Raw genomic sequence first — 24,887 nt, 5'->3', positions numbered from 1 at the left:
CTTCTAGTAGTAATTTTTTTTTCCAGCTTTTAATTTTGGAATATAGACTCCTTGGAAGTACAGTAAATTTGTTTCTAAATATTCAGACAACACTGAAATGCAAAACACAAAGAAGTGCAAATTTTGTATGGTTTTCTATGGGGTTGGTGCCCCAACCCTGAGCATTTGCCACTCACTATATGTTCTTTAGGCTTTTTGTTATAATGTTAGAAAAATCTGTAAACAAGCTAACCTCTTGATTTAAAAAAATTTTTTTTTAACGTTTATTCATTTTTTTGAGAGAGAGAGAGAGAGAGAGAGAGTGAGTGAGTGGGGCAGGGGCAGAGAGAGAGGGAGACACAGAATCTAAAGCAGGCTCCAGGCTCTGAGCTGTCAGCACAGAGCCCGATGCGGGGCTCAACCCACGAACCACGAGATCGTGACCTGGCTGAAGTCGGATGCTCAACCTACTGAGCCACCCAAGCACCCCCAACCTCTCAATTTTTAAATATTTGAGGGTAGTTTGCAAACTTCATTGTATACTCAACATTTTATCTCTGTAATCACCAAAACAGATACCATCAAATCTTTGTACTTTTTTTCCCCCTGCACTGTTATTTTTATACATTACTTATAAGTTATATTATATATATATATATATATATATATATATATATTCCACGTATATATATATATCATAAAAATTACCATTTTAACCATTTTTTAGATTATAGTTTAGTAGTACTATGTTCACATAGTTGTGCAACCATCATTAGCATTCATCTCCAGAACTTTTTCATTGTCCCAGACTGAATCTCTGTCCCTGTGAAACACTTACTCCCCACTTCCCCTCCCCCTAGCCTGATCAGAACGTCCTTTTTAAAAAATTTATACCATCTCAGCCATTTTTAAGTATAAAATTCAATAGTGCTAAGTATATGTGCATTGCCAGAACTTCTTCATCCTACAGAATTTAAACAGTACCTTTTATTTTTTTTATTTTTAAAAAATGTATGTATGTATGCATGTATTTTAGAGAGAGAGAGAGCGAGAGCATGCATGCAAACAGGGGAAGGGCAGAGAGATAGGGAGAGAGAGAATCCCAGACAGGCTCCAGGCCCAGTAAGGAGCTTGTGTTGGGGCTCAATCCTACCACTGTGAGATCATGACCTGAGCCAAAATCAAGATTCAGACACTCAATCAACTGAGCCACCCAGGCGCCTCTACCCCAGCCTTAAATAACCATCATTCTTGCTATTTGTATAAATTTGACTACTCTGGTGTTGAGTCCTGCCCAACCTATTGATGGTGATGCTCTCAGCTAGGAATGCCTGAGGCAGTTGCCTGGGCCTGTCTTAACCGCAGTGAGCCCCACTGATATTTCCCCCACAGGGGCCAGTGATGTGACTGGACTAATCCTTATGGTTCTTATGACTGCAGGATGCACTTCAAAAATAATTAGGGAATTTGAGGAACAGAATTTATTACTCACAAGTCTTGGAGGGTACATGGTACAAGTGAGGTTGCAATTAGAGAGAGGGATAGAGAGGGGAGCTGGGGCTATGATTTTATTAAAGTCCAAGGGTGGAATGTCTGGCGATTTGTGGGGTCACTCATTATTGGCTAATTTGAAACACAAGAGCAGAAATTAGGGCATGGGAAAGTGGAAGCAGGGTCACTCAAGCGGTCAGTTATCTAAGTCACCCAGGACTTTCTGTAAGGGGAACTAAATGGGTGTGGGTGACCTGGTTCCTAATCTGATTGTTTTACCTAGTGGCTGTGTCATATACCTGGCAATGTGTTTATTCAAGATGGCTATCTTTTAAAATGGGTACCTTGGCAATCAGAAGTTTAATGTCAGACATTTAATCTACATTTAGTTACCTCATATAAGTGAAATCATATAATATTTGTACTTTTGGGACCGACTTAATTCACTTAGTATAAGGTCCTCAAGATTCATCCATGTTGTAGCATATGACAGGATTTCCTTCCTTTTAAAGCAGCGTGATATTCCACTGTATGTGTGAGGGTTAATTTTGTATATTAACTTGGCTGGATCATGGGGTGCCCAGATATTTGGTCAAACATTATTCTGGATACTTCTGTGAGTGTGATATTGGATGAGATTAACATTTAAATTGGTGGGCTCTGAATAAGGAGCCCTCCAAAATGTGAATGGCCTCATCCAAAAAGTTAAAGGCCTGATAGAATAAAGAAGATCCACCTTCTTTAGCAATTGAGAATTCTCCAAAAGACTGCCTTTGGACTTCATTTACCACATCACCTCTTGCTGGTTCTTCAGCACACTGCCTTCAGACTCAAACTGGAACACTGGCCCTCTTGGGTCTCTACCCTGCCAGTCTGTCCTGCAGATTTTAGATGTGCCAGCCGCTGTAGTCAAATGAACTAATTCTTTATGATAAATCTCTAGGTATACATCCTATTGGTTGTGTTTTTCTGGAGAACTAACAAATATGGTATGTTAAGTTCTCCATTCTTCCACTGATGGACATTTGGATTGCTTCCACTTCTTGCTAATTATGAATAATGCTGCAATGCACATGAATGTGCAAATATCTCTTAGAGAGATACTGCAGTTCTTTTGGATATATACTCAGAAGTGGGATTTCTGGATCATATGGTAGTTCTAATTTTAATTTTTTGAAGAGCTGCCAGACTATTTTCCTATTAGCTCTTGCACCATTTCATAATCCCGCCAACAGTACACAAAGGTTCCAACTGCTTCACAACCTCGCTAATACTTGTTTCTGTTTTTTTGATAGTAGCCATCTTAAAGGATATGAAGTGATATCGTGTGTGTGTGTGTGTGTGTGTGTGTGTGTGTGTGTGTGTGTGTGTGTAAGTGTAAGCTCTAGGCCCAATGTGGGGCTTGAACTCACAACCCGGAGATAAAGATTCACATGTTCTACTGAACTATCCAGACAAGCGCACCTTATTGTGGTTTTGATTTGCATTTCTTTGATGATTAGTGAAATTGAGTGTCTTTTCAGGTGCTGATTGCCTATTTGTATATATTGTTGGAGAAATGTCTATTCAGGTCCTTTGCCCATTTTTGGATTGGGTTATTTGTTTTTTGTTGTTGGGTTGTAGGATTTCTTTATATATTCAGCATATAAATCCCTTATTGGATATATGATTTGTAGATATTTTCCTCCATTTTGTGTGTTGCCTTTTCACCCTGTTTGCACAAGTTTTTTTTATTTGCACAAGTTTTTTTTATTTTGGTATAATCTAATTTATCTATTTTTTTCTTTTGTCATCCTTGCTTTTAGTATCACATCCAAGAAATCATTGCCAAATCCAGTGACATAAAGCTTTCCCTCTGAGAGTTTTATAGCTTCAGGTCTTATATTTAAATCTTTGATCCACTTTGGGGCATCTGGGTGGCTCAGTCGGTTAAGACTCTGACTCTTGGTTTCAGCTCAGGTTATGATCTCACGGTTCCTGAGTTTGAGTCCCACATTGGGCTCCATGCTGATAGTGTGGAGCCTGCTTGGGATTCTTTCTCTCCTTCTCTTTCTGCCTTCCCCTTCTCGCTCTCTCTGTCTCTCTCTCAAAAATAAGTAAATAAACTTAAAACAAATTTTTAAAAAATGAATAAATCTTTGATGCACTTTGAGTTAATTTTTGTATATGGTGTAAGATCAAAGGGTCCAACTTCATTCTCTTGTATATGGATGCTAGTTTTCCCAGCACAATTTGTTGAAAAGACTGTCCTTTTCCCATTGAATGGTCTTAGCACTTTCTAAAAATTATCTAAGCCTTACATGTGAGGGTATATTACTAGGCTTTCTGTTCTGTTCTTTTGGTCTACATGTGTATTTCTATGCCAGTATCACATTGTTGTTTTTTTTTTTTTTAATTTTTTTTTTAACGTTTATTTATTTTTGAGACAGAGAGAGACAGAGCATGAACGGGGGAGGGTCACAGAGAGAGGGAGACACAGAATCTGAAACAGGCTCCAGGCTCTGAGCTGTCGGCACAGAGCCCGACGCGGGGCTTGAACTCACGGACTGCGAGATCGTGACCTGAGCCGAAGTCGGACGCTTAACCGACCAAGCCACCCAGGCGCCCCAGTATCACATTGTTTTTATTATAGTGCTTTGTAATAAGTTTTGAAATCAGGAAGTGTGAAACTTCCAAGTTGGTTCAAGATTATTTTGGTTGTTTTGGGTCCCTTGGAATTCCATATGAATTTTAGGATGGAATTTTCATCTATAAAAAGTCATTGGGATTTTGGTAGGAATTGCTTTGAATCTGTAGATTGCTTCAGGTAGTGTTGACATCTTAATAATACTAAATATTCCAATAAATTAACATGGGATATCTTTCCTATTGGTGTCTTCTTTAATTTCTTTCAAAAATACTTCATAGTTTTCAGTGTACAAGTCTTTTACCTCCTTGTTGAAGTTTATTCCTAAGTAGCCTATTCTTTTTGTTGATATTGTAAATGGAATTGTTCTCTTAATTTCCTCTCATATTGTTAATTGTTAGTATATAGAATTGCAACTAGTTTTTGCAAGCTGATTTTGTGTCTTGGAATTTAGCTTAATTTATTAGTTCTCACAGGAGAGATCATTACCTAAGTTGAAATCAAGAGTCAGACGCTCAACTGACTGAACCACCTAGGCACCCCTTCTAATAGGTTTTTTAAGTTATTTTTGGTGCAATCTCTATAGGGTTTTCCCTACATATATAACATCATTCCATTAACAGAAATAATTTTACTTCTTCTTTTCCTATTTGGGTGCCTTTTATTTCTTTCTCTTGCTTAATTGTTGTGACTAGGACTTGCAGTCTTATACTGGGAAGAGATGGTGAGAGTGGACCTCTTTGTCTTGTTCCTGACCTTAGAGGGAAAGCCTGCAATCTTACCATTAAACATATTAGCTTTGGTCTCTTTCTATATAGCCTTTATTATGTTGAGGTTGTTTTCTTGTATTCCTAGTTTGTAGAGTGGTTTCTTTGTTTTTAATTATGAAAGAGTGTTGAATTTTGTCAAAATGCTTTCTTCATCAGTTGAGACGATCATGTGAATTTTTCCTTCATCCTGTTAGTGCAGAGTATCACACTGATAGATTTTCATATGTTGAACCATCCTTGCATTGAGGTTATGGTGTATAATCATTTTATTTATTAAAAAAATTTTTTTTAATGTTTATTTTTGAGAGAGAGAGACAGACAGACAGACAGAATGTGAGCAGGGAAGGGGCAGAGAGAGAGAGACACAGAATCTGAAGCAGGCTCCAGGCTCTGAGCTGTCAGCACAGAGCCCGACACGGGGCTCGAACTCATGAGCTGTGAGATCATGACTTGAGCTGAAGTCGGACACTTAACCGACTGAGCCACCCAGGTGCCCCAGTGTATAATCATTTTAATGTTCTGTATATAATCATTTTAATCCTGCTTGTTAATATTTTTTTGAAGATTTTTCCATCAGTGTTTATAAAGGACATTGATTTACAGTTGTAGTGTCTTTATCTGGTTTTGGTATCAGGGTAATGCTGGCTTTATAGAATGAGTGAGAAATTGTTCCCTGCTCTTCAATTTTTTGGAAGAGTTTGAGAAAGATCTGTGTTAATTCTTTAAAGCTTTGGTGGAATTCACTGGTGAAGCCCTCTGGTTTTGGGCTCTTCTTTATGGGAGTTTTTTGTTTGTTTGTTTTTGTTTTCTCCCTCTTGCTCTCCCAAAGGAAGAGAAGAATGGTCATCAACAGCAAAAGACAGCTGCAGAAGCAACACCCAGAGCCACCTTCATCCTCAGGAGAGAATGCTATACCTCCTTCTCATGGTTTTGGGTACTCTACACATTCAGAGAAACTTCTGTAGTAACAAATTCTAGGAATGATCCCTGAAAGTATAGTCTTTTGTGGAGGTTTTAAATTAATGATTCAATCTTCTTACTCATTACATGTCTTTTCAGATTTTTTATTTGTTCATGATTCAGTCTTGGTAGGTTGTGCGTTTCTAGGAATTTGTCCAATTCTTCTAGGTTATCCATTTGTGGTATATAATTGCTCATAGTACTCTCTTATAATCCTTTTTTTTTTTTTTTTAATGTAAAACTGGTAGTAGTGTCCTCTCTTTTATATCTGATTTTAGTTATTTATGTTCTTTCTTTTTTGTCTTTTAGCTAAAGGCTTATTAATTTTGTTGATCTTTTCAAAGAACCAACTCTTGGTTTTATTGATTTTTTTTTTCCACAATTGTTTTTCTAGTCTTTATTTTATTTATCTCTGATCTAATCTTTATTATTTCCTTCCTCCTAGCTTTGGGTTATTTGTTCTTTTTTCTAGTTCCTTTTTTTTTTAATGTTTATTTTGAGAGACAGAGAGAGACAGAGAGAGACAGAGAGAGAGAGAGAGAGAGAGAGAGAGAGGGAGGGAGAATTCCAAGCAGACTCCACGCTGGGAGCCCAGAACCTGATATGGGGCTCAAACTCACGAACCATAAGATCATGACCTGATCTGAAATCAAGAGTGGGATACTAACTGACTGAGCCACCTAGGTGCCCCTTCTTTTTCTAGTTCTTAAGTGGTAAAGTTAGGTTGTTGATTTGAGATCTTTTTAAATTAAATGTTTACAGCTCTCCTTTTTTCTCTTAGCATTACTTTCACTGCATTTCAGAAGTTTTCATCTTCATTTGTCTCAGGTATTTTCTGATTTTCACTGTAGTTTCTTTGACCTTTTGGTGTTTAAAAAGGGGGGGGAATTTCCCCATTTTTATGGATTTTTCAGTTTTTCTTTCTTTCTTTAATTTTTTTCTTAACATTTATTTTTGAGAGACAGAGACAGAGAACAAGCAGGGGAGGAACAGAGAGAGAGGGAGACACAGAATCCGAAGCAGGCTCCAGACTCTGAGCTGTCAGCACAGAGCGCCACGCGGGGCTCGAACTCACAAACGGTGAGATCATGACCTGAGCCGGAGTCAGTTGCTTAACCGACTGAGCCACCCAGGTGTCCCTGATCTCCATGTTTTTAAATTTATTAAGACTTGTTTTGTGACCTAACATGGTATATCCTTAAGAATATTCAACGTGTACTTGAAAAATGCATATTCTGCTATTGTTGGGTTGAGTGTTCTATAGTGGTTGATGCCTCTTAATTCTTAAATCTATATGTTCCCTCATCTTTTTTTTTTTTTCTAATATTTTGTTGTTATTGAAGAAGCAGGTGCTTTGTTTTCTAGGGTTTTCCACAGGCTATGCCAGTTGCCTCTTACGGTGTCATTTAACTTGTCTTTCTGCCTCTTGTATTTCCTATAAATTATAGGCAGATATAGATGTGTGACAGGATTCAGGTTCTTTTTTGGCAACATAATTCCATAGGTGATATACACTTCTATTGAAAAGAACCTAATGCCTAGTTGTCCTATATATGTTGTTAGCAACCATTGATTTAAAAAAAAATTTTTTTTTTAACTTTTAAAGTTCATTTTATTTATTTTGAGAGAGAAAGAGAGCACAATCAAGGAAAGGGTAGAGAGAGGGGGAGAGAGAGAATCCCAGGCAGGCTCCATACTGTCAGTGCAGAGCCCAACGTGGGGCTTGAACTCATGAACTGAGAGATTGTGACCCGAGCCGAAACCAAGAGTCAGGCACTCAACTGACCGAGCCATGCAGGCACCCCAGCAACCATTGATTTTTATCTGTGTCCATTCATTTACTGGTTGTTGCAGGATGTTTGATAATTTATTATTTGATTATTCTCTCATTATTTATTAGGTGGACTACTTATATAATACCCCCTTATAAACAGTTTGGTTATTCTCAGATATGGTTCCAATTGGAAAGAAAAATCATTCATCTTTAGAGTCCCTTTTAATTAAAAAATTTTTTTAATGTTTATTTTTGAGAGAGAGAAAGGGACACAATGCAAATGGAAGAGGGGCAGATAGAGGGAGATACAGTATCCCAAGCAGGCTCCAGCCTCTGAGCTGTCAGCACAGAGCCCAGTGCTGGGCTCGAACTCACAAACCGTGTACCACAAGATCGTGACCTGAGCTACAGTCGGATGTTTAACCGACTGAGCCACCCAGGTGCCCCTTTATAGTCCCTTTTAAAAGGAAAATGCACAACATTAAATGTATATATTATTGTAAGAAGGTTCCCTAATTTCAGATATGCAAAAGTGCAAGTTTTACATTTGAGAAAAATACAGTAGTGGTGGTCATAATTGACCTTGAGTAGCCAAGAAACAGACAAATGATGAAAAACTATTTCAGTTATTAAAGAAGGACGGGATGGGTCTAGTACATTTTATTTACAAAGGCTTATTGGAAAAAGCTTGAAGTGGGGGTGTCTGAGTGGCTCAGTTGGTTAAGTGTCCAACTTTGGCTCAGGTCATAATCTCACGGTTTGTGAGTTGGAGCCCCCCCATTGGGCTCCATGCTGATGGTGTGGAGCCTATTTGGGATTTTTTTTCCTCTCCCTCTCTCTGCCCTTCCCCATGTGTGTACGTTCTCTCTCTTTCTCTCTCTCTCTCTCTATCAAAATAAACTTTAAAAAGAAAAAGCTTAAAGTGAAATCTTTGACACTATGTGTGTATGTGAACTATCTTATATGTTACCTGTATGATATGTAAGATATCTTACATATCTAACATGTAATATGTTTTGTTTATTGGTAATATATCAATATATTGGGATTTACATGGAATATATAGAAGAGTAAAAGCACTAGAAGTAATTTTTCCATGTTTATGCAGCATATTCTAAGGAAGAGAGACACACGATCTGGCAGATATGAATGCATTGCTGGGGAGGTACATTCCAGAAGTGACTGGTATGTAGTGAAGAGAGCATTTGACTGAGGGTCAGGATATTGGAGTTAAGTGCTGCCTACTGTTGACCTTGTTAGGTTGAGTTTTGGCAGCATGTGTTGAATGAATGGATAAACCACCCTCTTTGCTTCCTTAGCATTAGTTTACTTCCCTATAAAATACAGAGGTCTCTGTCTACTCTACTGAGTGTAGCCGGTACAGATGGCATAGTGGATATAAAGATTGTTCTGTGCAGATGTGTTCTGTGCAGATTGTTCTGCACCTGTTCTGTGCAGGTGTTGTATTGGTGGCGGGGGGGGGGGGGGGAGTCAAATGTTCTATGGCGGAAGAAGTCAAATGTTCTAGGTTCTAGATTGGATGTCTGACTCCTTATTACATGTTAGCCAAACAGTCTTTGGATTTCCATTTTAGTTTTTTGGTTACTTGTTATCAGGAGTGAGGGAGGTCTAAGTGTTCCGGTCACTGAAAGATACGTTGAAAATTAATGAATTGGTCCTTGGACTTGGAAATTGGGATCTGTGGGTTGGATTGTTGTGAACTTGTTTCCTGGACCTGATCACACCTGTGTGATTTGGGAGACTATCTGGCTTCTGAACCTGCAAAGCTGAAGACCTATGCAGACCTTTACCAAAGTCAAGATTACCTCATGGGGCCTTTTAGCTAACCTGGGCTTTACTGCCAACCATCTGAAAACTGTTGCGATTAGATTTTTCCTGGGGAAGTCCTGGAAAAGTTACAAAATCAGAAGTTATAAAATCAGAAATTGCTTATGAAGATAAATTCCCTATTTTATATTCCCGAAATATTTTTTAGTGTCTTGGGATGACATTTTCTTCATTAGTGTAACCTCTCTCCTTTTTTTTTTATGTTTATTTATTTAATTTTGAGAGAGCAAGTGAGCACACATGAGCAAGGGAGAGGCAGAGAGAATCCCAAGCAGGCTCCGTGCTGCAGCATGGACCCTGACAAGGGGCTTGATCTCACGAACTGTGAGGTCATGACCTGAGCCAAAATCAAGACTTGGATGCTTTTTTTTTTTCTTAACGTTCATTTATTATTGAGAGAGAGAGAGAGAGAGAGAGAGAAAGACAAAGCATGAGCAGGGGAGGGTCAGAGAGAGAGGGAGACACAGAATCTGAAGCAGGCTCCAGGCTCCGAGCTGTCAGCACAGAGCCTGATGCTGGGGCTCGAACTCACAGACTGTGAGATCATGCCCTGGGCCGAAGTCGCACGCTCAACCGACTGAGCCACCCAGGCACCCCCATCATTAGTATAATCTGAATATGGTAGAGGATGTGCATACCTGCACACATGTTTATGTGTATATATGACGTTTCTAGTTACATTAATTCATGAAAGTAGTTTCCACGAGTTAAGCATGACCGTGCAACTGCTTTGAAGAGTGTGGCACTCACTCCAGTACTTCCAGTACTGGAACCAGGGTTCAATACTTCCTCCAGTATGATCTTAGGTTCTTTTTGCAAATGCCCACAGGACCCTGAAAGAATTAGAATATATTCGTTTTCTAGGACCTCCATAACAAAGAACCACAAACTAAGTAGCTCAAAATGATAGACATTTACTCTCACAGTTCTGGAGGCCAGAAGTCTGAAATCAAGGTGTCAGCAGGGTTGGTTCCTTCTGGAGGCTCTGAGGGAGAACCTGTTCCATGCCTCTCTTCTAGCTTCTGGCTGGTGTAGTCAGTGCTGGGCATTTCTTGGCTTGGAGCTGCATCATTCCAGTCTCTGCCTCTGTAGTCACATGGTGTTCTCTCCCTGGGTCTTTGTGTCAAATTTTCCTTTTATGCCCAAATTTCCCAATGAGACTGGTGTTTGGATTAGGATCTACCCTAATCCAGCATGACCTCATCTGGATTACATCTACAAAGACCCTCTTTTCAAATAAAGTCATAGTCATGGGTACCAGGGGACACAATTCAGCCCGCAACAGAGAGTAAACTGAATGTTTAAAGTGGCACTTTGAAATTGTTTTACCTTGGAGGAAGTAACATTCTTACTGAAGACTCAGGTCACATATCCTGTTGTCATATTGTGTTTGAGTTTTGGGGAGCAGGGGACGGTACAATAGATAGTTCTTGAAGTTTAAGGTCATGCTCTTTTTACCACAGAAGAGGAATCTGAAAGCACTGAGTACTTTCCATTTTGTTAATTTCTTTTTTTTTTTTTAATTTTTTAAATGTTTATATATTTTTGAGAGAGAGAAAGACAGAGTGTGAGCTGGGGAAGGGCAGAGAGAGAGGGAGACAGATTCCGAAGCAGGTTCCAGATTCTGAGCTGTCTGCACTGAGCCAGATGTGGGGCTTGAACCCATGAACTGTAAGATGATGACCTGAGCTGAAGTCTGATGCTCAACCGACTGAGCCACCCAGGCGCCCCCATATTGTTCATTTCTGATAAAGTTTTGAATCACTTCGTTTTTTTTCCTTAAAAAATTAAAACTTTCAGGGTACCCGGCTAGCTCAGTCAGTGGAGCATGTGACTCCTGATCTCAGGGTTGTGAGTTTGAGCCCCATGTTTGGTGTAGAGATTGCTTAAAAATAAAATCTTAAAAAAAATTTTTTTTAAACCTGTTTATAGCAGTTTTTACCATTTGTGTTTGTTTTTTGGGAATGTCCTTAATTCCCACTAAGAATGCCTCTTAAAGATGGTATATGGTATAAATGAGTTCAAGATCTGGGTTGCCTTTGTAACTTTGATTGTTTTCTTAGTTGTGTGCTTTTTTGAGGGCTATAAGCCCAACACGGGCTCGATTTCACAAACCGTGAGACCATGACCTAAGCCAAAACCAAGAGTCAGATGCCTAACTGACTGAGCAACCCAGGCACCCCATGAGGGCTAGAATTTTAAAATCTTATGTCAACTTATCCTTAGGCCTGTGGGGTTAGTATTGATGGACTCTCTTATTTGAGGAATTGAAGCCTTCTAAAGTGTGTAAGTATTTAGAGCATGCTATTTACTGGGCTCTGGGTGAATTGAGAAAGGACACATTTTGAAGTTCATGCTTAGCAGATTTTAGGTGCTCAACAGTTACTTATCAGTAAATGAAATTGGATTCTTATTTAGTTGTCCCTGAGCACATGTTGAAAGGTTGCCAAACAGGTATAATGAGTAGGGAATCCCTGATATCTTTAGCTGAAAAGATACTAAAGAGGAAGGATTGAGTTAAAAACAGAACCATCTAGGGGTGCTTGGGTGGCTCAGTCTGTTGAGCATCTGACTCTTGATTTCAGGTCAGGTCATGATCCTAGGGTAGGGAGATCGAGCCCCCTGTTGGGCTCTGAGTTGGGCGTAGAGCCTGCTTAAGATTCTCCTTCTTGCACTCTGCTTGCTGTCTCTCTCAAAAAAAAAAAAAAAAAAAATAGTGTCATCTATCTGATGTGGCAGGGTATTCATGTCTCTCCATTTACACACAACCATTCATAGGGTTTTCTAGCACTTGGGGCTGGTTTCAGGTGATCAGTTAAAGCCTAAAAGGTATCTGATTTGACCTAAAAGATCTCACTCCTGTTTGTCACCTGCTAGATGACTTTTGATTACTGGTGTCAACATTTTGTCCTTTTATTTTTTTCACTTATGTTTATAGAAAGGATGTATATAAAGATGCAATAAAATATTCAAGTTGTTGACCCAAATAAACATTGTTATTCAGAAAAAGCTGTTGAGGTTGCTGAGAATGAGTATGGGCTCCCAGGTTCCTTGTGGGCAACTTGAAGTGTTGGATGACAGTGGTTGATGGATCCTGGCTTCTGGGTATGGTGGTCACAAAACGCAGAGGACGTTCTAGTTCTGGTTCCTGTAACTGGAAAACCTGGAAAGTTACCTAACCCCTCAAGACTTCATTGTTTTCATGTGCTAAATGAGAAGGGTTGGGCTCTATGAAACCTGAAGGTCTGTGGAGTTTTAGAGTTAAAAAATCATTCATTTTAGCAAATTCATTCTATAGTTATTCATTAAACACTCATGGTGTGGCAAGTTCTGTTCTGATTGCTGGGGAAATGGTAAACAGACAGATAAAAATCTCTGTCTTCTAGAAGCTTACCTTCCTGCTTGGGATGAGTTGACACAAATAAGTAAAAATATGTAGTATGTGACCAGTGCTCCTCAACACTGTTGGGTCATCAAAAACAAGGAAAGTCTGAGAAACTGGCCCAGCCAAGAGGAGCCTAGGGAGACCTGAAGACAAAATGGAATGTGGTATCCTGAATGGGATCCTAGACCAGAAAAAAGGACAGTAGTAAAAACTGAGGAAATCAGAATAAAGTATGGACTTCTTTCAATAATAGCATATCAGTATTGGTTCACTGGTTATAACAGATGTACCTCAAGTGTAAGATGTTAGTAATAGGGGAGACTCAATGTAGGTTATATGGGAACTATCTTACATAGGACCGTCTTTATAATTTTTCTGAAAATCTAGAACTGTCCTAGAAACAAAAATAAAGTTTGTTTTTAAAACGCGCGCGCGCGTGTGTGTGTATGTGTGTGTGTGTGTGAGTGACATGGAGAAAAGTGAAGCTTGGTCAGAGGGGCAGGGAGCACAGGTTGTGGGGAAGTGAGGGGGGGCCCCACCAGAGGCAGTGACAATCGGGCAAAGCCCTGGATGGAAGTGAGGGAGTAGCCATTGGGTATCTGGGGTGAGGGGGTGTGTAAGACAGAGGGACCTGCAAGGGGCAAGGGCCTCCTGGAAGGAGCAAGTAAAAGGCATGCTGGTTGCCATGGGGGGAACCCCCCAGGAGTGGAGGTGGAAACAGAGAATTAGATCGGAAGGGTGGGGGCTGGGCATTAGGAATCTTTTAAGTCCGAGTCAGGACTTTGGCATCGACTCTGGACCAGATGCGGGCAAAGCCATGGGCCTGGCCTTCTTCCCTGTGGCATGGATCCCACATCACATGGCCCTCCTTTCACAGGCTTCTGAAAGTTACCACTTGAGGGCCTCGTTAGGCTTTAGAGCAAGGTTTGGAAACTACAGCCGTGGGCCAAATCCTATCCCACTGGGTTCTCTGCAAAGCTGTACAAAGGTGAGCTTGTACCTTTTCCCTCCCTCCTCTCCGTGAGGTTGTTTCATACATTCATAGACAATTTGTAATTGTTTTGTCACATTTTGTATTCCATCCTGGGATCCTCTCGACTTCCTAAATGATTTGTTAAAATCTGCATACATTAAGGTTCAGTCTTTATGCTGTGAAGTTCAGTGGGTTTTGACAAATGCATAGTGTCACGTATCCACCATCACTGTATCGTGCAGAATAATTTCACTGCCTGGAAAAAAACCCCGTGCTTCACCTATTCAACTCCATGCTGTCAAACCTCCGGCAACCACTGATCCTTTCACCCATCTCTATGGTTTTTCCTTTTCCAGCGTGTCATATAATTGGAACCATATAGTATGTAGCCTGTTTAGACTGGCTTCTTTCACTTAGCAGTATGCATTTAAGATTTATCCAAGTCTTTTTGTGGCTTGGTAGCTCTTTTCTTTTGATCACTTAATAATACTCATTGTCTGGATGTGCCACAGTTTGCTTATCTGTTTCACCTATTGAAGGGCGTCTTGGTTGCTTCCAGTTTTGGACCGTTATGAATAAAGCTGCTATAAACATTCATGTGGAGGTTTTTGTGTGGACATACGTTTTCAAATCAGTTGGGTGTGATTGCTGAATCACAAGGTAACGCTGTGTTTAGCTGTGTATTCACTCTGCTTTTGAGACTATCATAAAAGAAGCCTATGACTTTTTTTGGTTTGGGTCCTTTGACAGTGCCATGGTACTACTCTCTTCCTATTTCTGGAGGCTTGATTGAAATTTCTCCAGAGGAGCGTTAAAATTCAAATTGTTTTCAGTGAAATTTGAAATTATGATGGAACTTCTAAGAGTAGATTCTTAAAAATCTTTTTAATTTTAAAATTTATCCCCAGTGGGTCCTACCCTGAGAACTTAATAGATCAGCTGTCTAATAAGTTGAAGTAATTGAGATACAATAGTAACAAGTTAAAAATAATCGTACCAGCATTCCTGGAGGCTTTGGGAGTGACATGTACATTTAATTTGAAACAGTGAGGAAGTGTTTCCACAGATTCTCTTTCCATAGATGTGTAAAGTTCTCTCCATATAAAGACATCAGAATGTGCATGATTTCTGACCAGCACCAAAACTTGAAACACATTGAAAACACACTGATTTTGGGGCACCAGGCTGGCTCAGGTGGAATGGTGTGCGACTCTTGATCTTGGGGTTGTGAGTTCGAGCCCCCCATTGGGCATAGGGATTACTTAAAAATAAATAAGTAAGGGCACCTGGGTGGCTCAGTCAGTTAAACGTTCGACTTAGGCTCAGGTCTTGATCTCACAGCTGGTGGTTCAATCCTTGCATCAGCACAGAGCCAGCTTTCCATCCTCTGTCCCCTTCCCCTCCCCTCCCCTGCTCGCTCTCTCTTTCAAAAGTAAATAAACATTTAAATAAGTAAGTAAACTTAAAAAAAGAGAGAGAAAAAAAACAGTGATGTTAAAGAAGGAAAAAAATGAAGCCGAAAAGAGGCTTGGATTTTTTTCAGCTTTATTGATATATGACTGTTGATGCATAATAGTGATGTATAATAATACACTGCACATATTTAAAATGTACAACTTGAGGGGCACCTGGGTGGCTCAGATGGTTAAGCACCAGACTTTAGCTCAGGTCATGATCTCATGGTTTGCAGGTTCGAGTCCCGCATCGGGCTCTGTGTTGACAGCTCAGAGCCTGGAGCCTGCTTTAGATTCTGTGTCTCCCTCTCTTTCTGCCCCTACCCCACTTGCATTCTCTCTCTCTCTCTCTCTCTCTCTCTCTTTCTCAAAAATAAACATTAAAAAAAAGTTTTAAATGTACAACTTGAGTTTTGACATGTGGATGTCAGACCAGCAACTACAATCAAGATAATGAACACAACTGTCATCCCCCAAAGTTTCCTTATTTGCAGCTATAAGTCCCCCTTCTCTTGGCAACAACTGATCTGTCACTTTTATCACGACAGATTAATTTGTACTTTTCAGGAATTTATATGAATTATATATTATATAATTTATATGAATTATTTAAATGGAATCATATAGTATATTTTTATGGAGGAGAAGTTTCTGGTTTCTTTTTTTTTTGTTTCTTTCAGAATAATTATTTTGAGATACATCCATATCTGTGGGCGGATCAGTATATCATTTCTTTGTTGATGATTAGTATTCCATTTTATGGTGCTATGGACTGTGTTCTCTATAATCGTACGTTGAAGCCTAACCCCCAACTTGACTGTATTTGGAGATAGGGCTTTTAGGAGCTGATTAAGGTTAAATGAGGTCAAAAGGGTGGGGTCCTAATCTGGTAGGTTTGTTGGCCTTATAAAGGAAGAGGAATAGTGGGGGTGCTTGGGTGGCTCAGTGGGCTGGGTGTCTGACTTCAGCTCAAGTCATGATCTCACAGCTGTGAGTTCAAGCCCGTGGTTTGTGAGTTCAAGCTCCATATCAGGCTCTGTGCTGACAGCTCGGAGCCTGGAGCCTGCTTCGGATTCTGTGTTTCCCTCTTTCTCTGCCCCCCCCCCCCCGAATAAATAAACATAAAAAAAAAAAAAAAAAGAGGAGTAGTGATCTCTCTCTCCATGTGTATGCACTGAGGCAGGGCTATGTGAGGACATAGCAAGGAGGTGGCCCCAGTAAGCCAGGAAGAGAACTCTCACTAGGCCTGGACCATGCTGACATTCTGGTCCTAGACTTCCAGCCTCCAGGACTCTGATGAATAAATTTCTGTGGTTTTAGCCATCCAGCTGATGGTGTTTTGCTACAGTGGCCTAAGCAGGCTAAGACTATGGATACACAGTTTGTTTTCCCATCCTCTTGTTGGACATTTCCCATTTTGGGCTATCACAAATGAAGATGCTGTGAACATTCATACACAAATTTTTGTGTAGACATGTGCTTTCATTTTTATCGGGTCTAGGAATGGACTGGCTGGATTATGTGTTTCACTTTTTAAAAAGCTGCCAGACGATTTTCTGAAGTGATTATACCATTTTGCTTTCGGACTGTTGGCGTATGAGAACTCTGGTTCTTCCACGTCAGTCTTTGCTCTTACTTAGGTGGTCCATCCAAAGGTAGACCTGGATGGCCTGCTGAGACATGGCCAGGAGAGACATGGAAAGGAAAGAAATCAGCCGTGTCACTGTGGAACCCTCTGCCATATTTGTTATGTTCTCGAATGAGAATTTTTTATGCCTACATGAATTTACTTTCCATAAAAATATAGAATGACTTAATATCTTTATCCCTTATATTTGTCCTTCTTTTATTGCTGTTTGTTTTTGTTCTGTCTTGTTTTCTTTACTTGCAGACCTCCTGGGTTAATCCCAGAGTTTCTGGGCTATGGGATATTAGAGGGAGCCTGGGTTTTAGTGTCAGACACACCTGGGTTTGAATTTGGACTTTATTGCTAAGCTGTGTGTGGCAAGTCATGTAGCCTGACTCTCAGTTTTCTCATCTGTTTCTAAAAAGTGTGGGGAGGTTGACATTATCCAGCTTGTATGGTTGTTATAAGGCTTAAATATAATGCATTTGAAAGCATCTTCGTTGCGCATGTTGGAAACTGTATTCATTTCCCAAGATATATGTGTAATTAGAAGTTCCATTTTCTATTTGACCTTCTACCCACTGAGTAGGAGAGGAATTGAAGTTTTAGTGGGTGCCACCAATTAGCGGGAGGCCCTGAGGAGATGGCGAAATACAGTGGCATTGCCAGGACTTGGTGTAACCTTGCCATATTTAATAACATCCAAGCCTTCCTTTGGCCATTGTATTGTGAATATATTTCACATGCCTGTTTATGTGCTTACACAAAGACAATTCCTGCCTGAGTGTGATTCCTTTAAGCAGTCCATTTGGGAACCCCCAGCTTCCACGCTACTTAGGGGATGTTTTTAAGGAGGAGAAAAGGAACATACCGTGGCTCTGGGACGGATGTTTCTCAGGCCTCTGGGATCCCAGCCAGCGTACGCGTCTGCCTCTCTCAGTGCTTGGGCTTCAGTGTTTGAGCGCAGGCCTTTTGGCCTGCGGAATCCTTTGTCCAGCTGGCTGAGGTGCGTTGAGTGCTTGGGGCCTTCCCTCCCGTGGAGAAGTGGGAAGTTATTCTTTGATGGCTGGGCCAGACTGCTCATCTGATGTTACTGGAGTTTGAAAGGTTGTCCTGGTAGTCAAGTGGTTGGCATTAGTGTGGCCGGGATAGGCTGGGGTGGGAACTGCAAGGGGAGGGGATGGTCCCAGCGAGGCGGGAAATGTGGGTGTCAGTAGGCACTGGATTTGTTTTGCCAGGTGAGGGTGTCTGGGGGGCTTCTCTCCCCTGCCCGACCGCTGGGTTCCAAGTGTCCTGCAGCGTTTCTCCTTAGAGCCGGCTGGCTTTCTTGGCATCATTCAGTCTAGTTGCTAGGAAGCCGAATAAGGCAAATGCAACTTCCTTTTGACTTACTCACATTGAACCATCTGCTTATTCCTTCTCATGGCCTTCAAACTTGGCTAGGATCATTGAGAAGAGGGTCGAGTGGAGCATCTGTGCTCCTGATCCTTTTTGGAAAAGGAAAGCTTTCTAATAACTCTTTAACCCTCTCGGTCCAAATTCATAATAGTTAAATCTTGTTTAGCCCCTTGTTTCTTTCAGCTAACAATTGGGAACAGGCATTTTCTTCTTAGGTTTTGCCCCTTATTTTTGTCTTAGATTTAGATTTATGTTATTTGTTAACCACATGACTTTTAAATGAGGAGGACAGTGTCGACGTGTGTCAAATGCGTTTGGTATGTAAACATAACAGTGGTCTTAATAGAGGACCTTTAGTACTTAGAATTGATGCACACAAATCATTCAAGCATGTTCTTTCATAAGCACCATTGTGGAGTTAGTGCCAGATATATTAAAGGTGGCAGATAATTCATGAAAATTTATGGTGATGTTGGTGGGAACATCTACCAAAGAGAATCTTAAAAAAAAAAAAAAAAAAAAAACCCACAGAGATTTTTTTTTTTAATTACCAAACACCACCAACATTACATTCTTACTTTTTTTTGTTGTTTTTTTTGCTTTTAGTTTTAATTCAGTTCACTGGGGCAAATCACATTCATTATGTTGAAGCCCCTTTCTGCTGGTAAATTTATAATGGTCTTCTTTTCTTGTGACAGAACTGTGCCTTCAGTGGTCCACTCTGGAAAAGCAGTTGTGCAAACAAACTAGACAAAAATAGAAATAAGCATTACAAACTAGAATAGAGGCTCTGGGAAAAAAAAAAAAAAAGTCTTGAGGAAAGCATTGTTTGAGTTTTTGAAATTCAGTTTAACTGAAGATTTAATCACCTCTGAGTGTACCAGGACTGTGGAAACTAATGTGTGGGCTATGGGAAATAATTTCTTCTTAAGTGTAATTTTGTCTTTGTTGGTTTTTTAGCAGCAAGCCGTATAAACCTTTGCTGCCGACTTCTTATTCTCCCCAAGAGGGCTACTTAGAGGAGGGTGAAGACATGCTAAGGTAAAGTTTTATTGTTGTGGCTCAATTTGCTAAAAGCTTTAGTAGTAATTTAGATGTGTTCTTACTGTGCAGACTTATGTGTTTGTTAAAATTGATGCTATTAATATTTGCTTTTTGGGAAGTCCCTCAGGTCAGCTTGATCATATTAAGCCATTCTGCTTTAACTTCTCCCTCTCCATAGTCGTTTGGACTCTAGTAACTAAAATAGACCTGCAGGCTGATGGGACTCGGCCACCCGAGCCACTCAGGGGAGCCTCATTTGGGTGACTGGCTGACCCTCCACTCCCTTCTTCCACACCGCCCCACCTTTTTTCTGCTACCATCTAACTGTGCTCCGAATATGGAAATTTACTTTATTATGAGATGAATCAGTATTCTCGTATAATATAAAGTCACATAAAAATGGCTTATCCCCCCCCCTCCCCCCCGCCCAAGGAATAGATAAACAGATGTAAAAGTGTTTGATAGTAAAAAGTGAAAATCCCTTTCAGAACCCTCCCTGGCTTTTTCCCCCTTATTTTTAACCTGAAATGGCTCACAGTGCTATATTGTTCCGGAATTCGTTTCTTTCACATAACAGTATGTGAGGGAGGATTATTCATCCTCGTTGTTTTTGACCACTGTGTAGTATTCCAAAGTATGTAAACCAGTTTTGAAGGTGGTCTTACTTAGTTTCCTGTGTCTTTTATATTCAGCTGTGGATTCTCTAAGTAACTAAGTAGGTAAATCAACATGGCACTTCAGGATTTTCGCTTTGGATCTACCTCTAGTTTTGGTAAAAGCAGTTTTCCTTGAACTGTATTTGAATTGATTTTTATATGTATGAACCTTGACAGGGCCTCTCTCTTGCCTGCATTAAAGATGAGATTTGTGTCAGATTAGATTAATAATTCAAAATTGAAAAATGCCTTCCTTGACTGCGGAAGCACTTGGAAGTGTAGAATTCAGGAGTGACTATTAATTGGGGGTCAGTCCCTCTCAGGTAACATTTCCTGACAGTGAGGCTCAGAATACTTGCACTGGTAGGTGATCTTTGGAAGGACTGGTTTTCTTAGCTCTGGTGTGAAGGAAACCTGAAGGCAGAAATGGGTGATAGTGGCTCACATCTATTGAGGGCCTGCTCTGCATCAGACACTGTTCTAAGGGATTTACCTGCATTAACTCATTTAATCTTCATAGCAGTGCTTCCAGGTAGGTTCTAATAGCCCCATTTTCCAGGTGGGGAAACAGACATGATGGTGTTAAGTAACTCGTTCAAGCTTACCCAATTAGTAAGTGACAGCACTGAGACTCCTACCTAGGCAGTTGCAAATTTCAACATCATACTGCCTTTCCTGGATGGCCACGTACCAGCTTCTGGGGCACTCCCCAACCCCGTCTAATTACTTAGCGTGGCGGTGGGCAGTTTACATACCACTTCGTTAAAAGAAAGTGTATGAAGTTTGAGGGAAAGCCGGCAAGAACACACCCTAGCAAGGGTTGGAGAAAGCAGGCAGCTTAAGAAATGGCCTCTGGAGTCAATGGTTAGTGTTTGTCAGAGATAGTAGACAAAGATAAAGCCTGCTTGAGGGGAGGAAACACTCTTGTCTAGCTCAGGATTCTCAAGCAGTAGGAGAGGCATGGATTCAAGCAAAAGCTTTGCCTCTGAAAGTCTGGAGCTACGTCTCTGCTGTGTCAGGAAATTGGATGTGGACAAGAACCCGAATGAAAATCGTACAGGGGCAGAGCAAAGGGATTGACGTTTGCTGGCAGCTTGCTGAATAGTCATGGTTCGACTGAGCGTGTTCCATGGCTGCTTTGCCATGCGGCGTGATGCCCCTGGTGAGAAAGGAACTAATTGCTGCCTGCCGAGGTGGTTCTCTCCCTGGCAGGACATTCCTTGTGGACAGACACATTGGTGTCTGGATGCTGGAGAGCCGCAGTAAAAATGCCTGATTTAGGGTGTAGAGTGCACCGAATTCCCCCTTTCTTCTGTTAAATCACAGCAAAGGGGACTACTTTAGATGGCTAATAGATTACCCAGCATCTGTGCACTATTTTGCATGCCTCTAGCATGGGAAAATAGCTTGCTCACAGGAGCCGTAGACTGTTTAGGAGTAAAGTGAGCAGATCTTGTTGACTCATTTTTTTACCCATATCCAATGAAGACCTTCAGAGATAAGCACCTCAAAGGATACACACATCTGGTAAAATGATCTCTTCTCCTTTAAAATAAACACCTTGAAGTCTGAGTCTGTCTCTTTTCTGTATAGGCCTGACTTGACAAAGATCGGTGGCTCCATATAGTACTTTTCATCGTAACAGGCAAGAGGAAGTGAATGGGAGGGAGCAGAAAAATCCCAGAAACTCACAGTATTCTAAAATGAGCACAGATTATTGAGTGACTTTTTACCTCTGTGTAGACACAGCCTTTATTTTGGTGCATATGGATTGTGCTAGGTGGCCTGGTATTTATTTTTTTGGCTTTTGGGGACACACTTATAGAGGGAAACTACGTTTGCACAAACTATTCTATTTTCATGCATCCAATAGCATTAAAGAATTATGGCAGAATGTGGCTGATTATTCAAAAAGGAATGAAGAGAACCATGAGCGATACCAGTCCACTCAGTTAGGTAAGAGTCTTGCTGAGAAGCTACTTCCCTTTTCCTCATCTGTTCCTTCTAGAGGGGTTGCCATTCACTTCCACTTTTGTAAAAAACCCTGAGAACCTTCAGTGATTGCCTTTGCCCTTGCGAAAACATGAATACGTCAATATTTTTTAGGGGATGCCAGCGGCAGGAACACATGGAAAGAAGAGCTTTTCCAGCACTTTTACCAAGTGGTTCAGAAAGCCCGTGATCGAGAGAGGCCTTCAGATTGCGTTATTGTTTCTATCAACAACGAACAGAGGTGTATATTTATTTCTTTTTATCCTGTCGAATGAGAATGTGTAAAAATGGAATTATTAAGTAGTCAGCCTTACAATACATAAGTCACTGAGAGTTGAAAGACTTTCAAAATGTCGCTAGAACACTGCTCTATGAATTACAAGAATGTGCTGCTGGGTTTACCAAACTGGTGACAGAGGCATCTGGATGGGGAGGTTTCTGACAATGACTGTCTTACTCAGTTTTCTGTATTGCTTGACTTTTCTATAATGAGTATCTATCAATTTTATAATCAGAAAAAAAAACAAAAACAAAAAAACCAAGGCTATTTTCAGGGCTGGGTTCCGTGTGCCAGGCGCTATTCTAGGCTCTGGGGATACTTTAATGAACATAACAGACAAACGTTTGCCTTGGGGCACAGACAGTCTAGTGTAGGATGCCACAAATTGGCCTCACTGAAATTTCAGACAAGGGTTCCTCATTTCTTAGCTGCTTGTTGAATTCCTTTCAGCCTGCATCCTTGCTGTTTTTCCTTCAATGTGGGATGCCTTATCCTTCTTCTCCACCTGAAACTCATGCAGGCCAACTAACACTTGTTACTTGTGTAGGCCACCTAATACCTGTAACTCAGGCAGCCCACTTAAGCGCAGTTGTGGCCTGGTCACCTGCTCTCTTGGCTCTCTCCAGCTTGTCCTTTGGGTCCGTGTAGTGCCCTGACCTTGCGCACCATTGGCTGGCACTCGAAGGCAGACAGGGGACTTAGTGTGTGATGGTAATTGTGTCTCTGGATTATGTCGGGTTTCGTAGTGCTTGGCAAGGAGCATGTAGACAAATGATTGGTTGGAAGCATACACACTTAACTCCAGGCTAGGTACTGAGTGAGTGAAACTGCACACCCCAGACATGATAACTAATCATTCCTGACCAGGAGACCAGGCATGCACAAAACCTAACTCAGCATAAGGCAGCATTGGTTTTCTTTATGAGAAAATTGGCAATCTTAAAATGACTCAGAATTCTTGCTTTTTCTGTGATATCTGCTTTACAGAAATCTAACTTATTTGTAGATATAGGATCTTTACTGGTGAAGTTTGTGAAAGCAAACTTACAGCTTCATCTCGTTTGGAGGGTATTTGGGTTGGATCTTGAGGGACAGCATCCTGGAAGAAGTGAGGTCAGTCATAGCATGGGGAGGGTGGGAGAGGCCAGTTCCTTTTACATTAGAAAATTATAGGATTTCCCTTTAATAATTGAAAGACAACCAGACATGGCCTGGATTAAGCTGATCATCTGGTAATTCAAACCAGTTTTGAACAAGAGGCAGTAAGAGCTCAGCATGCACAGTAGCTTGGTTTTCCCTCAACATTTAGCAACTGTGGTACAATAGTTTGGATCAGCCAGGGAAACTGCGTTAATCTTTGACTAAATCAGTTTTCTCGGAACTTGTAGCAAGCGTCACGTCTGACCTGTAGCGCCTTGTACCGTTTTCAGAATTGTGGGCTCCAGCGCCGTTCGACTCCCGAACCCGGATGCCCTTGCTGCTCTCCCATCTTCAGAGCCAGGCCTGCTGGGTGTTGGTTGGAGTGCAGCACTGTGTGGTGGAGAGGAGTCCTCGAGATTGCTTTTCTTCTCCCCCTCCATCTGGGGTGGTATTCAGAAACCGCTCCTCCGCCCGGCATCCTGCAGTTCTGGCAGCTAGCCATGGATTAGGACCCTCAGTGGGTGCAGCTTAGGGACTCCTCGGCCGCACGCAGGCTGCATCTGCCAGGGAGTCCGAGAACTAGGCCATGCTGCCTGCTCTGTTGTCACTCTGATGTTGGAAAGATTTGCAGTGATATATTGGTTGGCTAAATTCATTCTTTTATACTCCAAAACAGTAATTAATTTTCAAATGATACCCTCCAGCATGAGTTATTATTGTGATAGTTTTAACTCATAGGCTCTCACTCTGTAAATATGAACCATGTCTTGTTGTTCTTGTTTTCCTCTTGAATTTACTTTCTGCAATCATCTATACTCTGCTAAATCGCCTGGAAAGCATTTTTTCCTGCCATCATTTTAATTGTTTTTTAATTTTTTAAAGTTTATTTATTTTCAGAAAGACAGAGACAGTGTGAGGAGGGGAGGGGTAGTGAGAGAGGCAGAGGGACAGAGGAAGAGGGAGAGGGAGAGAAGCCCAAGCAGGCTCCACACTATCAGCGCAGAGCCCGATGTGGGGCTTGAACTCATGAACCATGACGTGACCTGAGCTGAAATCAAGAGTCAGACGCTTAACCGACTGAGCCACCCAGGAGCCCCTCATTTTAATTTTTAATTCACAGAACATGCATTTAATGTGTACCTGTTCTATGTAAAACTCTGTGCTAAAGCACAGTGAGGAACATACAGATAATTAAGTGGCAATTCCTCTTTTCTACCTCATGCAGCCTAATAAGATAAAACATGTGCTTAAATAACAAGTGGAAGATGGAGTATGTTAAGAGTTGTTCCTGCTCTAAGCAGAGGATACGTAAGAGGAGGAGTATACTACCATTGCAGGGTCCTTGGTTTCAGGGATTAGTGTCATTTGAGGTTTCTAAGTTTTCATTCAGGTTTCTTTCTCTTTTTTTTTAATCTTTAAATTTTTATTAATTTTGATTTTTTTTTAGAGAGAGAGAGCACTCGACCAAGCGCACGAGCTGCGGGGAGGGG

The 24,887-nt window shown here is 40.9% G+C and overlaps 1 protein-coding gene and 1 non-coding gene across 2 annotated transcripts in view; one reads left to right on the top strand and one right to left on the bottom strand.

Moving 5' to 3' along the window:
• The window catches only part of LOC102956738 (nuclear receptor coactivator 5-like), a 45,817-nt gene that overhangs the window by 8,802 nt on the left and 12,128 nt on the right, over positions 1-24,887 (top strand). Inside the window, exons 3-5 of the mRNA XM_042970025.1 lie at positions 19,246-19,326; positions 21,859-21,941; positions 22,092-22,218. Coding sequence (XP_042825959.1) covers positions 19,246-19,326; positions 21,859-21,941; positions 22,092-22,218 — 291 coding nt within the window. The remainder of the gene's footprint in view (positions 1-19,245; positions 19,327-21,858; positions 21,942-22,091; positions 22,219-24,887) is intronic.
• LOC122234429 lies at positions 5,661-5,869 on the bottom strand. Its single transcript, XR_006212219.1, has one exon. It is a non-coding gene; the product is annotated as a small nucleolar RNA U3 (small nucleolar RNA).

Source organism: Panthera tigris, chromosome E2 (assembly GCF_018350195.1).
Source record: "Panthera tigris isolate Pti1 chromosome E2, P.tigris_Pti1_mat1.1, whole genome shotgun sequence".
In the NCBI taxonomy this organism is placed as follows: domain Eukaryota; kingdom Metazoa; phylum Chordata; class Mammalia; order Carnivora; family Felidae; genus Panthera; species Panthera tigris.
The sequence above is the reverse complement of the archived record's forward strand: the minus strand, read 5'-3'. Positions and strand labels throughout refer to the sequence as shown.